Below are 15593 nucleotides of genomic sequence, written 5' to 3' on the forward strand. Positions count from 1 at the left end.
ATGCTATCCGGATCCAGAGAAAGAAGTGATGGACTCGGAATGCAGATCAAAGCATACCATTTTCACTTTATTTTTTTCGTGGTTTTTGTCCTTTTGATCTGTTCCTTCTTTCACAGCCATAACTAATATGGAAATATGTTTTACATGATTGCACACATGCAACCTTTATCAAATTGCTTACCGTTTTAGGAAGAGGGGAGGGAGAGAGGGAGAAAAATTCAGAACTCAAAATTTTGTTAAAAAATGAATGTTAAAAATTGTCTTCATGTATAATTGTAAAAAAATAAAGTACTATTAAAAAAGGTGATGACTAAAATGTTCACAATGCAGATTTAACTTAGAAGTGTGTCGTGCATACTTTTTTCCCCTAGAGAGCAGGTTGTTAAATATTTCTCAAAAAACTCCTAATTCTCCAATCATTCTCTAATTGACAATAGCCCAATAAGCCCTGGGTCCTGAAGAGCAGTATTAATGAGGGCTTTGGGGTAGAGTGAAGAGATGCTGAGAGACAGAAGACCCCAAGTGGGGCCAAGTACAGCAGAATATATTTCTCTCGGTAAGTGGAGAGACAATTAGATTTGTAATTAAGAACTGTGTTAAAAAGCCTACCTTCGTCACTATGTGATCAACGTGGACTAACTCGAATAAGCCTTGGTTTCCTCATTTGTAGAATAAGGATAATAACCCACTTACCTACAGACTGGTCATGAAGACAGCAATTTGTAAAATGGAAAGTTTGGAGGATGCTGGGATGAACTCAACTCCAAGCCATTAAAAGGTGATTTGATTCATAAAATGAACTGGGTGAGATGCAGAAACATCCTGGTAGTGGTCGAAGAAAAGGGTCAGAGATAAGCGCAGAGTACTTAGCTGGTTCATTAGGCCAGGGATATCAAACTCTTCCTCTACTGGGGTCCCCTGGGCTCTAAGCTTCTCTGGCTGGAGAGCTGAGGTTGGGGGAAGCTGGGGGAGGCGCTAGAACCCCAGCGGGGCGGACCCGCGCCAAGGCTATGAGGGGCGGAGTTGAGTAGGAGCCGGTCAAAGACTGAGGAGGCAGCCCAGCTCCCACCGTTAGCTCCAGTACCCTGCTTGTGGTGAAGTCCAGCTCCAGAGAAAGATCACAAACGGACCCGACGTCCTGCGGTGGGAAGGTAGAAAGGGAGAGAAGGTAGGCTCTAATCCTGCTTTAACTCGGGTCCTGAAAACTTGGGGAAGGGGGAAGCTAAGGGGCGCTAAGGGAAGCTAGGAGCTTGGAGCCAAAGGAAAGGTGATGTCCTAGCTGAATCTATGTCTTGGGAAGGGGAGAGTTGGAGGAGACGCACAGCTGGATTTATGCCTGGGTGATCCTCGTGGAGGCCAGGGCAGAAACAACTGAACCTGGGGGGCCACAAGCGGGGTCGCCAACTGAGCAGGGTTATAGATGGATCTCATAGGATCAGAGAGAAAGAGCTGGAAGAAGGACCTCGAGTCTAACAATCTTATTTTTACAGATCCGGAAACTAAACCCAGAGAGGTTAAGTAACTTGCTCAGAGTCGTACAGTTGGTAAGTGTCTGAGGCAGGATTCAAAACCTGTGTCTTATTAATTCTACGTCCAGTAACCTCCTCAGAGGACGGGGTAAAGGGGAGGGAAGGCGGGTAACAGTTGGAATCTGTGCCATGGGAAGTGCCTAGAGGTGGACAATTCTTCACCGGTCTCCTCCTGTCTCCTCCAAGGGTAGTTCGACCATGGAGAACGGAACGTGGGAAGTCGGCGACCTCTCAGTCAACGACTCGGATCCTGGGAGGACCCTGGCTCTGATGCCTCGGACGCCCCTGGCTGTTCAGGTGGTGACCATTGCGCTGGTGCTGCTCATCTGCAGCGTAGGCATCGCAGGCAATGCCATGGTAATCCTGGTGGTGGCCCGAAGTCGCTATATGGTCACTCCCACCAATTGCTACTTGGTCAGTCTGGCAGCCGCTGATCTCCTAGTGCTGCTCGCGGCTGGGCTGCCCAATCTGTCCGACGTGTTGGCCTCTTGGGTGTTTGGCCACGCGGGCTGCCTGTGCATCACCTACCTCCAGTACCTGGGCATCAACGCGTCCACGGGCTCGCTCACGGCGTTCACGGTGGAGCGCTACCTGGCCATCTGCCACCCCATCCGCGCACAGTCCCTATGTACGGTGGCCCGGGCCAAACGCATCATCTCACTTGTGTGGCTGGGCACAGCAGCCTATTGCGTCATGTGGCTCTTCCTGGTGGACACGAGCGAGGTGGTCTTCGCCGATGGAGTGCGGGTGCAGTGCGGCTACCGAGTGTCGCGCAAGCTCTACCTGCCCGTCTACTTCCTAGACTTCGCACTGTTCTATGCGCTGCCGCTGGGGCTGGCCACTGTGCTGTACACCCTCATCGCGCGCATCCTCTTCCTAGGTCCCCTGCCCCGCGCGGCCTACGTGGACCCTGCGGGCTCCTTCCACCAGGGCCGCCCCCTAGAGCTCCCTTCCGGCTCCGACGGGTCAGTTCGCTTTTCGTGTCGCGGGAACAGGGGGGCCCTGAGCTCCAGGAAGCAGGTAAGGGTTAACCCTAATCTTTCCCTTTTCTCCTTTCCCCGCCGGGTCAAGAGGGGTAGCGAATGCGGGAATGGGAAATGCAGCCTCAAAGGCGTATAAGGAAGATTTCCTGGGCGGGTTAGGGTCAGATTTAGGGAACTCGGTGGGTCTGATTGTGGCACGTCTAGGTGGAAGTTTCGAAGAGGGCACTTTGGGAAAACAAAAAGCAAAACTTCTAACAATTGGAGCTGTCCAGAAGCGAAACGGGCTTTTCTCAGGAGGTGATGGGTTCCCTCTCACCTTGGAGGTCTTCAAACGGAGTCTCGATGACCACAAAATGGATGTGTTGTATTAGGGAGTCTTTGGGGCACGGGTTAGATTAAATAGTCACTGAATTAATTCTAGCTCTCAAAATTCTGTGATTCTGTGACATGTCCAGTTTGGTTTTAAAAGCTTAAAGGGACTCCTTTTTGGGGGTCTTGACAATTGCTTTTTTTTTCCAAGTAGTGAGAAAAATTGGGAGGTTTGGGCTTTTTCCCCATAACAAATGAATCGGCCACGAATCACTAGACTTTGGATTTTCAAACTTTGTCAAAACGCATTCACTCCCATTATTACATCTGACCTTTTATGATGTGTCTATAATCTGTGTCCTCTTCTTCCTCTTAGCTACCACCCTAGCCCAGGTCTCCATCGCGTCTGGCCTGAAATGTTGCAGCAGATTTCTTTCTCTTTGTCTCCAGCCTCTCCCTCTCCTGAAACAAAAACCTACATCTAACTGCTATAATAGCTGGCTTTATAATTGCAGCATTTGGTTACACTGTATCTTCCTTGCAAAAAGCTCCCTGCCCACTTACATGCTAGAATTGGAAGAGACCTTGGAATATGGAATGTTACCCCTGAGAGGTACCTTAAAATTTAGTAGAACAGAGCTAGGTGGGATCTTAGAACATATAATGTTGGAACTGGGAGGGAACTTAGTCCAATCATTTACAGATAAGGAAATTGGGGCTCAAAGAAGGCAAGTCTTGCTCATGAACATAATGTGAAACTGTGGCTATATTTGGGTATGCTGTGGTGCCTGACCAGCAGTTTGACTTCACAGGAATTTCTCCAATGGCTTTGCAGATGATGTTCCATTCTGGCTGCATTTCTCTTAGGGCCAAGGGGTAGGAAATAACCTGGGGCGAGGGACTGATAATTTGTCCTTCATGCTCTATTTCCAACAACTCACCAAGCACCAGAATGACAGCCCCTCCAGGATTCACACCACCAAACCAGCTATTAGAACTTCCAAGTGGTGTTGGGGGAGGAAGGTTGAAAGGCTGGCCTAATTAGCAAGTTTGAAGTGCTAATGGTGGGCTTACTCACTGCATCTGCCTGGGCCACCCCCACTTTCACTCTCCTGGCTTGTTTATAAACGATGCAGCTAGTTGGTAAGAGCTCCGGAGAGATTCTCTGCACTCTACAGAGTTGCTGTCCAGCTCAGCAGAGAAGTCCTCAGTCACTGCAGGGCAGAACGTGAAATGGAAGTGAGGCAGAGGTGAAGGAGTGACCTGGTGCTGGACAGAGCACAGGTTGTGAGGAAGCAGAACCTGGAAGCCTGGAAGAGGGAGTCTCAGGTAGAGACTCTGAGGACTCAGATGGAGGGAGAGAAGGACAGTCTCTTAGGGAATTTCCAGATGGAGGAGAAATAACTTGGAGGGAGACATGAGCTTTGAGGGGAATCACAGAGTTAGATCCATTGGATCGTAGAAGAATTGGACTCACAAATTCATCTTCCACTCACAGACTCTCAAGTTAGACAGTAATCTTGGAGGTAATCTGCTTAGTCAGTTCAATAAACATGTATCTCGCAAGCACCTGCTGGTAATACAAGGACAAAAGAGAAGCACGCTTTCGGGGAGCTTACACATCTATCTGGGGAAACAACATGCACATACATCAATACACATGTATGAAATCTAAACCAAAAAAATACAAGGTAACTTGAGGGGAAGGGGAGAGGTACTAGCACTGGAATGAAACCTAAAAAGCCTATGCAGAACATGGCACTTGAGTTGAGTTTTGAAGGAAATTAGAGATTCTAAAAGATGGAAAAAAAAAGAATGCATTTCTGGCTTGGGGATCAGCTTTTGCAAAAGCATAGAGAAAGGAGATGGAATACCTTGTGTGAGGAAAAGTAAGAAGTCCAATTTGCCTGGAATGTAGAGTTCTTGAAGGAGGTCATATAGAATAATCTGGGAAAAGTAAGATGAAGCCAGGTTGTGCAAGGCTTTTGTTGCCAAACAGAAGGATTTGCATTTCATCCTAGAGGTAATAGGGAGCCAGTGGAGTATATTGAGCAGGGTAGTGATTTAGTAATATCACTTTGACAGATGTGTGGAGGACAGATTGGAAAGGGGAGAGAAATGAGGTAGGGAGACCAATTAGGAGGCTCTAAAGAAAGAGTTAATAAGCATTTGTTGAATTGAAATGAATTGAATCAGGTAACGGAATGAAACCATGCCTACAAAGCCACCAAATTTTCACATTTCATGGTTAATAAGTTGGGACTCCAAGGGCTTGGGGAGGGGTTATGGAGTGGAGAGGATGGAAAGGGATCAGCCCATTCCTGAAAAGAGGCAGAGAAATGTTGACAATATGACCCAGTGAAGCTTCCTAGTCACCACTGAGATGATACATTGTTACTCACACACTCCTTGAAGTTGACAAGTGCTCCCATATTGCTTCCATTTTGTAGATGGTGAAACTGAGGCTCAGAGGTTAAGTGACCTACTCAAGAGGACCATAGCTAGTAAACCCAGATCTCCTGCTTCCAAGTTCAGTGCCCTGTCTCTTCTATAAAACCTGAACCCAACTTCTTATCCCTTCCTTACCTGGCAGGTCACCAAGATGCTGGTTGTGGTGGTAATTCTGTTTGCTCTGCTCTGGATGCCGTACCGCACCCTGGTGGTGGTCAACTCCTTCCTCAATCCGCCCTATCTGAATCCCTGGTTTCTCCTCTTCTGTCGAATCTGCATCTACCTAAACAGCGCCATCAACCCAATTATCTACAACCTCATGTCCCAGAAGTTCCGCACAGCCTTTCAGAAGTTGTGTAGGTGCAGGACAGCCCAGCCCCAGCCCCAATCCCAATACATGGCCCCTGTCTACTACAGCATCATGAGGAATTATTCCCGCAATAACTCTGACTCTATTGCCAACCAGTGCAACAGCATCCCTGGGCCTGGACAGGGGAGCTAACTGTCCAGATCAGATAGTGGCCTAGGTGATGGGAGCCTCGATGGGCCAAGAGCCCCCCACCTCACCCCCAATGCCATTCCACATAGGTTGGATTGGTTAGTCCTGGGGGGACCTCTGTAACAAATGCATGACATGAGCATGTTTGGTTGGGCTGGGGATGGGGATGGAAATGATCAAAAGATTTCTAACTTTAAGGGACCCTAGAAGTCATCCAGATGAATAGCACTCCTTCATTTTACAGATGAAGAGAGAGAATCCCCAACAGGGGGAGGAACTTGCCCAAGATTACCCAGAGAGTTAAGAAGAAAGTCAGGATTTGAACCCAGGTCTTTTGGTTCCACTAGACTATAATGCCTGTCTTCTTAAGGAATAGAGGAGAGGGATATAGGGTTGGAGGAGCATTTCTACATTCCAAACCCTCCAGTTTCTTGCTGCTTGGCCCCCTCTTTCCCAAGGGATCACAGCTAGGTCAGAGGCCCCAGAAGGAGTTCCGCGGAGCAGAAGGAGATAACACTCTTCCATCTCCAGAGTTTTCCATAATTGGCCCAGGCAGCTTGTTGAAGGGAGACTTCCATGGAGCATGCTTTGAAGAATAGGAAGGCAGGCCATTATGGCAGAGCCAAACCAGTATCCTACCTAGATGGGCATCCCAGTCCAGTCACTGCTCACAGATATTCCTGGATTCCCAGGGTCAGTTTGGTGAATCCTAAGTGTGGAGGGGGAGTCATTCTACTCTCTTAAATTTGCCCAGAAGTCAACCAGATAAGGCAGTCTGGGCGAGGGAGAATGATTTAGGAGTTCTCTAATATCTTGCTGGCCTGGAGAAGGAGCATGCTGAAGACATTTTGGAAAGGTGAACATTTTTTGTGGAGTAAAGGGATGGATCTTTTTGCATGACTAAAAGCCATGCTTATTCTTCTATTCTTGACTAAAACTAATAGTGGACTATTCATTTCATAGAGCTGCTGCCCTCTACTCCAGGAGCAGCTGCATTTCTATGTATAGTGAGACATTCTCTAGGCTTAGGGGAGCCATTGATGACATAGAAGCCAAGGGAGAGCTCATAAGAGCAGAAAGGATCCAATGGGGAAAAGGATGAGAGAGAGAGAGAGAGAGAGAGAGAGAGAGACAGAGAGAGACAGAGAGAGACAGAGACAGAGAGACAGAGAGAGACAGAGACAGAGAGACAGAGACAGAGACAGAGAAAGAAAAATCTACTCTCATCCAACCCACAACTCGTGATGCTCCCTAGCTCACTGGGACCCGCCAAAATAATCCTCAATGCCTTGAGAGAAAGGAAGAGTGCCTGGAGAAAGGAGAAGTGGAAATTGGACAGATGTGGCCCCTCGCCCCAACTTGAACTATTCCCTAATCTCTGGGACTCTGAGTGACTGAAGTCATTGGGAAGAGGGATTCAACAAATGTTAAAAAGAAAGCATCAAGGCTTCTGTTTCTGTGTCCCTATACCTGAGGCTGCATGCTATAATCATATCTTTGTAATTGTGATAATAATAGCAATGATTCACATTTCTATAGTGCTTTAAGGTTTACAAAGCGCTTTCCCAAAATAGTTGGGTGAAGTAGGCAATACAAAATAGTATTTTCCCATTTTGAAGATGAGGAAACTGAAGTCTGCAAGGTAAAGTGACTTGCCGAGGACCTGAGCCCAGGCCTTTCCTGACTCCAAGCCCCATGACTTGCAACTATGTGGTTGCTGAGATGTCAGACCTTAGGACTCAGATGCAGTCACCACGTAGAGTGTGTTAATCCAAACCTTGATCAGAGGAGAGGGTGGGAAGGATGGTCAGGCTGGGTGGGGATGAGCCAGTGTCTGGATGTAGGAGGATATTAGGCAGATGCCTGGGGATTTGAAACATCCCAGCAGCCCAGGGACACATATGTGGGATTTAATGGCCCTTAGAGGTCAGCTAAGCTAATGCCCTTCATTCATTCAGTCAATATGCATTTATTAAGTACAGACTATGTGCCAAGCACTGTGGTAGGGATACAAGGACAAAGAATGAAACAATGCCTGAGGAAGCTGAAGCCCAGAAAGAGGAGGGGATTTGTCCACGGTCATAGGAAGGAGCTGAGTGGGGATTCAGAACCCAGATTCTGTTTGCTCTGTCTGATGATTCAGACTTATTCAACTTCCCCTCTCCCCTCACCAACCTCCCCTCCATCACCAATTGACCCCAGCCAGGATGGTTTGCCATGGTAATGGGAAAGCAGCTGCCCTTCCTTTTCACCCTGACCCCAAACCTTCTAGAACCAGAGTATCTACAGACCCTTTCTCCCAGAAAGCAAACAGCTGCTTCTCACTTCACACACAGACTTAATTGGCCCCTGTGAAAAGGCTTAAACTGATGGCATCAAGGGAGAGGAGCCAAGGGACCCAGATGACTCAGGCCATCAGGCAGGCAGTAAAAGGGATAGTAACAAAAGAGCACCCTTTCATAGTCTACACCCACCCTGGCCCTGCAGAACTAACAGGTGCCACCCGGTTGAGGTTCCAGCAGGTGGAGAGAGAGCTCTGATGATATGGAGGAAGGAACCCGAAATACAGTCCCCACATAGCAACTCTCACCGTGTGCCCTCAGACAAATCATTTCCCCTCTCTGGGACTCAGTTTCACCACCTGTAAAATGAAGAGGTTGACTAAATGACCTTTTCTTTCTAATTCTAACATTCTAACTTTGTAATAATATGATGAGAATCTCTTGCATTTATAAAGAGCTTTATAGTTTATGACCACCTCATATAATCTTCATAATAGTTCTAAATATCCTAGCACTATTATAGCAGGGCAGGCATTGTATCCATTTGAAAGATGAGATGCTTAATGTTCAGAGGATTTGAGACAGGTGTCAAGTCTTAAGTGCTAGTAATAGCTAGTAATAATAGACCTACATTAGTATAGTGGTTTATGGTTTGCAAAGTATTCTTCTTACAACAGCTTATTTGGACCTGACAAGTGCCCCATAAAATTAGCAAAGCAGGTCTCATTTGACAGATGAGGCTTAGAGGTGAGGTGGCTTGTCCAGGGTCCCATCACTAATAAGTAGTGGAATCAGGACTCAAGCCAGGCTCTCTTGACTCCTAGTCACTGTGTCAAAACACACTCCTATTTGCTCCCCCTCTCCCATCTGGAGCAGGATAGTCCCTTTGGCGTAGGAGATCTGGGGACAGTAGGTAGAAAAGGATGAAGACAGGCAAAAATTGATGGAGGAGTCCCAAGAACAAATCTAGAAGCTTCATCCTGCTTTGGAGTTCTATACCTCCAAAGCAGAATAACTGTAAGGACGCTAGCCAACCATCCTCCTGCCTTCCATCAGCCATCTGGCCAAACTGCTATTTCATGCCCCCATTTGTCCTGATGCTTCAACCTTTGTACACTGTCCCCTGCATCTGAGAGGAGACCAGATCGATAAGTAATTCCATTAGAGTTTCTGGGAACCTGGCTCTGGCAGCCACCAAGATGAAGATGAATGATGCTGGGTTCATTGCCCTGCTCTGCCCACTGGATGGACAACAGTTACCTTGTGGAGAAGGAGTCATTTCATTGGGAAGCAGCCTGGAAGAGGATGTGGCTACCCACAAGCCACAGGGTTGTGGGGCTGAGAGGGGCCTTAGAACATAGAATGTCAGAGCTAGGAGAGTCCCTGGAGCATAGAATGTAGAGTGTCAGTGCGGACAGAACCTGAAGAGTTAAAATAACATTTGTTAGTTCCCAGAATACTGGCTGCTTGGGAACTATTCCATCATGCACCCACATTAAGTGCCAGATTTTACCTGGCTATCTCTACGTTTCTAAATCCCACTTGTACTTTCAGTTTATGCCTTGGAGTGGGGGAGAAGGGAATCCCAAGGGCTCCACCTCCCAGGAAAAAGGAGATTCGGCTCTGTCAGCATGGCTTACCCTTCCTGACACTTGGTTTTTTTTTTTTCTCAAAAAAAAAAAAACCCCACCACACACAGAGGAAGACAGAATGCAATCCTTAGTTTAAAAGGGAAATTGAATCTCCATTAGAAAATTGAATCTCCAAATGGGGTAGATTGACCAGCCTTGCCCTCCCCCCACAATTCATCCTCACTGCCTGATGGCCCAGGGGTCTGATCACCAGACAGTACCCAAGGATTAGGATCATAGGGTTAGGACTGGAAGAGACTTTAAAAACCATCTTGTCCAACACCCTCATTTTATAAGTGAGGAAACTGAGTCCCACAGAGGTGGGTGATTTGCTACAGGACACATAGATAGTAACAGAACCTCATCCTCTAATGCCATGTTCACTTGTAACACACTTCCTTCAGGAAGCTACCAAAGTGCTACTGCTAAAAATATTGATGGGACCCAACGCTATAGAAACTGAAGCCTAGTGTCCAGAGTGAGGGCAATGATAGTCTCATGGTCCTCTGCCATCCCTGGTCAGACCACATTTGAGGTATTACATTCCTTCTGGGGCAGCTAGGTGGCACAGTAGATAGAGCATCCGGCCTCGAGTCAGAAAGACTCATCTTCATGAGTTCAAATCTGGTGCTTTAGACACTTAATAGCTGTGTGACCCTGGGCAAGTCACTTAACCCTGTTTGCCTCAGTTTTTTCCTCTGTAAGATGAACTGCAGAAGGAAATGGCAAACCACTCCAGTATCTCTGCCAAGAAAACCCCAAATGGGGTCACAAAGAGTCAGAGATGACTGAAATGGCAGAACAACAATTCCATTCTGAGTACAACATTTTAAGGACATTGTCCAAGGTCCAACTTCTGGCATGCTTCCAGTGATTTGGAGCTCACTGCCTCATGAGGCAATCCATCCCATTACTGGATCTCTCTAATGGGTGGGAACCAAAATCTTCCTCTCTACAACCCCCACCACTATTTGTGATACAGTTAGTTTATGACCAAAGATTAAGAGGAAGCATTGTGCAGTGGAGAAAGTGCTAGATCTGGAGTCAGTGGACCGAGGTTTTATTTTCAGCTCTGCCATGTTCTTGCTTTTCATCACTCTTGGCCTCAGTTTCCTTATCTGCACAATGAGGGGATTAGACTGGATGTCCTCGAAGGTCCTTTCCATCTCTCTATCTATGATTCCATAATCCAGGTTTTCTGATTCCTGGACTTGTACTGGCCTCTGCCACTCCTGGAGGACCCAATTTTTGCTTCCTGGGATCACTAAGACTCCTAAGACTTCTCATCCCCACCTCTTTTAAGGCAACCAACAGATGATGAAAAGGCACAAAAGCAGAGGCAATAGGAGACAAGTGATAGAGTAGAAAAATCCCTGTACTAGCTTGGTCACTTATGACTCAGATAAATTAGGACAAGTCACTCAATCTCCCTGGGCTCAATCTCCTTAAACTCTTACCCCCACCCCAGTAAAATAACCATAATTCCTGTCCTGAAAACTCAAAAGTATTGTAAAGGGTTACAGAAAAGTGAGCTGCTCATTGTTATTCGGTAGCATCTTTTCCTTTCAAGATTTAAGATGTTTAAGGACCCTCTGGAAGTGGCTGGACCCATAGGCAAATATCCATCTGCTAGATTGGGGATAGAGGAGAAGCATGGTAGCAAGGAGAAGGATGGTAGCGAGTCTTAGTAGATGGGAAGTGGGATGGTCTATGTCTTCTGGGGGGTTGTGGGAGTGAGGAGGGTAGGAAGAGCGCCCATGGAGGGGCAATGATCCCAAGGTGGTAAGAAAACTCTAAATCTGCCGACTAACTGGGTGGAAAGGAAATGGAATTCCCAGAGCTAGGGAATGGTTCATCAAAGAGACCATAAACACATCAATAGTCTAACAAATAAAAACCAAGAAGAAATACACCCAAGGGATTCACTTTAATTTGAAAGAGGAATTGTTGGAAACATAAAGAAGCCCTAGTGAGCAGGGCCTGGGCTCACTGTTGGCCTGGGCTGATGGCCCTTTGGGGGCCTCCGTCAACTGGAAGGGGAGCCCAGGGACAGTTCCTGACTTTTCCTGGTGAGTTTAGATGCTTTCTTGCTGCCTTTTTTCCAGCCTCTAGGCAGGGAGGGGGCTGAGGGCTCAGGGACCCACTTGGCTAAATGAATTTTAGTTTCTATCTTCTCCCACAACCAAACTTAGTTACTCCCTAATGGAAAGAATACGTGGGAACCAACATGAATAATGTGGAAATATATTTTGCATGACTGCCCATGTATGACTTATATCAAATTGCTTGCCTTCTCAATGAGGGGGAGAGAGGAGGGAGGAAGAGAATTTGGAAGGTGAAATTGACAAAAAAGAACATTAAAGATTGTTATTGCATGCAATTGGGGGAAATAAAATATTAAATCATTAAAAAAAGAACATGTGGGAACACGGAGAGTGGTGTGGGGGTGATCATCCCTTGCCTTTGCTCCATGGCTGAAGTTTCCCCAAGCACACTTTCCCAGTGCCTTGCACATACTTTATACAACAATCCCATTTGCTTCTCACAACAGCCCCAGGAGGGCATCAGGGCAGGGGTGATCATCCCTGTGTGATTTTGGACATGGAAACTGAAGCACAGAAAAGGGGAGTACTGAGAAGTGTGACAGACAGAGAAGCTGAGTAGGCCTCGCAAGATTAGTGCTGGTGTCCTTGATCTATTATTAATTAGCTGTGTAACCTATGGTAAGTCATTTTCATTCCCTGGACCACAGATTCTTTATCCATATGTAACCAATGAACCTGAGGTTCTGGGTTTATCCAGACTATGTTGGGTGGGTGGGTGAGGGATGTAAATAAGGGAATGGGGGTGGGGTGAGGCAGGGGTATGCTGGAACTAGCTAAGATGGCTATCTGCAGCCCTAGTGAGCAGGGTCTGGGCTCACTCTTGGCCTGGGCTGATGGGCCTTTGGGAGCCTCCAGTAGCTGGAAGGGGAGCCCAGGGACAGCTCCCGACTCTTCCTGGTTAGTTCTAAATGCTTTCTTGCTGCCTCTTCTCTAGGCAGGGAGAAGGCTGAGGACTCAGAGAACTCCTTGGCCAAATAAATTTTAGACTCTATCTCCCTAGAGCTCATAGTTAAATTTTTTGTGTGAGTTTTTACACCTAGGAAATAAGTAATGCTACAAAGCAGGGCTTGATTTATCGTTTTGTTGATTGTGCAGACTTAAGAAAGTATTAATGATGAACTCTCAGTGCCAATTGAAGCATACTTTTTTTAATTTCTTAATTTTTATTGTTTTTGTGTATTTTCTTTTGCAACATGCCTAATATGGATATATGTTTTGAATAATCACATCCTTCACATATATAATGCCTTCTTAAGGGGTGGGGGAGGGACAGGAAGAAGGGAGAGAATTTGGAACTCAAAATGTTCAAAAATGAATGTTCAAAAAATTTTACATGGAAATGAGAAATATTTAATGAAATAAATAAAAAGATTTTAAAGCATAAATAACAGAGATTAAACTCAAAAGTGTGTGTATATACACATACACACATTATGTATACACACACATGCATACACATATACATGGACCTACACATATACACACATACATATATACACACACACATATACACATACACACATTATATACACACACACATGCATACACATATACATGGACCTACACATATACACACATACATATATACACATATAGATATCTATAGACATATACATATACATACATATGTACATACATATGCATATACACATACATATACACACACACACACACACACACACCAGCCTGGCTGTTAAACATTTACCAGTGCACCCCTGTATTTCTCTAGAAACACCACTTGAATTTAGCAGGAATGCTGTAGAAGACTCAGGGAATGAAGTCATCACTATACCAGAAACCTAGTAACTGTAGGCTAAAAATAAGGATGATTACAATAGTAATAACTAAAATTTACATAATGATTTAAGGTTTGCAAAGTACATCCACTCTCTCATTTGAAGCCTGGTGACTCAGGCTAAAAAAAAAAGACAAGAATGATACCTGGAATTTATACAGCAATTTAAAGTTTGCAAAGTGCTTTATGTTCGTTGTCTCATCTGAGACTCCCAACACTCCTGGGTTAGGAGGACTTCTGGCATAAGTACTTTTTTTGGCTTATACTCTTGATTTGATTTCCTCTGGGAAGATCAAAATTTTGTTCATCTTTAGGTTTCTACAGACAAAGTAAAGGACCCTTGGCTCCTAAGTACTTGTTGGCACTTGATCCACAAGTGATTAAATATAGGGAAGATTTTATTTAATTTGGCATACTCTCCTGGATATGCACAGTCCACAAAACTCAAAATACCAGTGGAAAAAAACCTCCACAAAAATACCAGTGGAGGACAAGTACCTGGTTTATTCCTCCACATCACAGTGAGCAACAAGACTCTTCAGTTCTGGTCTCAACTGCTTCTTGGTCCATGAACTCATTTATTAGATTTAAGGGGCTTAATACCAGAATTCTTTAATCAAGTGCTGAAGTGCCCAGCCTGAACAAAGATTTCTTCATATCTTGCCACTGTCTCCATCAGCTGCTCTCTCTAGGACCTCCTGGCTCCCTGCTGGGGATCCCATGTTTCCCTCTTGCACATGGTTCCCTGGATGGGTCCCATGGATATGCAAGCATGCAAGCCTTCCCTTCAGGAAATGAAGTCCAAGCGTCTGTAGCTCCTCTCCTCTCTGTCCCTCTCACTTCTAGTTTTCTATCTCCTCTCCATTTAAAAATTTTTTTATTCATATGTTTTTGTTTTTATATTTTCCTCAGTGTCCTTGCCCTTCCAGAGAGTCATCTCATGTAACTAAGAATATTTTTTAAAGAGGAAGAGAAAAAAACCCCAGCAAAAACAATTTGTCAAAAAAAAATCTGATAATATGTACATCTTTTCACACTCAGAAACCTCCCACCTCTGCAAAGAGGACCAGGGAGGTGTGTTATAATATCTCTTATTTGGGGCCGTGTTTGTTCTTTGTAATTCTACAGCATTTACTTTCAATTGTTTTATTGTGGTGGATCTTTCCATTTACATTGTGGTAGTAATCACGCATATTCTTTTTTGTCCTTGTTTACTTCACTTTGCATCAGTTCACTTAAGTCTTTACATGCTTCTCTGTACTCAACATAGTCATCATTTCTTAGAGCACAGAGATATTCCCTGACATACATGTACCATTTAGCCATATTCCAATCAATGAGAATTGACTTTTTTGTTACCGTAAAAACTGTGGCTATAAATATTTTGGTGTATATGAGGACTTTCTTCTTATTAATGATTTCCTCGGGGTAAATGCCTAGTAGTGGAATCTCTGGGTCAAAGGGTATAGACATTTTAGTCACTTTATTCGCATAATCCCAAATTACTTTCCAGTACGGGTGTACAGTAATGATTCACTTCTCCACCAACAATGCACTGGTGTACCCATCTTCCTACAGCCCCTCCAATACTTGACTATTCCCACCTTTTGTTATCTTTGTCAATTTGCTAGGTGTAAGTCGAAGCCTCAGGGCTGATTGCTTTGCTTTTCTCTTATTGTTAGTGACCTGGAACGTACTTTCATGTAGTTTTTAATAGTTTGCAGTTCTTTATCGGGGTAGTGGACAGAGCCTTAAGGTCAAATCCTGCCTCAGACACTTACTAGCTGTGTGAGTCTGGGCAAGTCACCTAGTCTCTGTCTGACTCAGTTTTATCTTCTGTAAAACAAGGATAATAAGATCTCCTCGTCCCAGCCTTTGTAGTGGGGATAAAACCCAGTATTTGTAAAGCCCTTTGCAAACCTTAAAGCGCCATTTAAATGCCAATGATTGTTGCTGTGGTTGTTCTCTCCTTTTACTACTTATCTATTGGGAAATCTCCTCTCCCTTTC

The 15593-nt window shown here is 45.2% G+C and overlaps 1 protein-coding gene across 1 annotated transcript; it reads left to right on the top strand.

The window, feature by feature from the left end:
• The first annotated feature begins 1799 nt into the window (after positions 1-1799).
• LOC118842368 (thyrotropin-releasing hormone receptor-like) lies at positions 1800-5774 on the top strand. The gene is made up of 2 exons (XM_036749909.1): positions 1800-2549; positions 5415-5774. Exons 1-2 carry the CDS (start codon positions 1800-1802, stop codon positions 5772-5774), a joined length of 1110 nt encoding a protein of 369 aa, XP_036605804.1.
• The last annotated feature ends 9819 nt before the right edge of the window (positions 5775-15593 follow it).

The sequence above is a fragment of the Trichosurus vulpecula genome, chromosome 3, assembly GCF_011100635.1.
Source record: "Trichosurus vulpecula isolate mTriVul1 chromosome 3, mTriVul1.pri, whole genome shotgun sequence".
In the NCBI taxonomy this organism is placed as follows: Eukaryota; Metazoa; Chordata; class Mammalia; order Diprotodontia; family Phalangeridae; genus Trichosurus; species Trichosurus vulpecula.

Excerpts from the sequence above, each read along its gene's own strand:
- LOC118842368 (XM_036749909.1), top strand. The coding sequence starts at position 1,800 with ATGCCTCGGACGCCCCTGGCTGTTCAGGTGGTGACCATTGCGCTGGTG. Across the intron at positions 2,550-5,414 it reads CCCTGAGCTCCAGGAAGCAG|GTCACCAAGATGCTGGTTGT; the intron begins GTAAGGGTTAAC and ends CTTACCTGGCAG.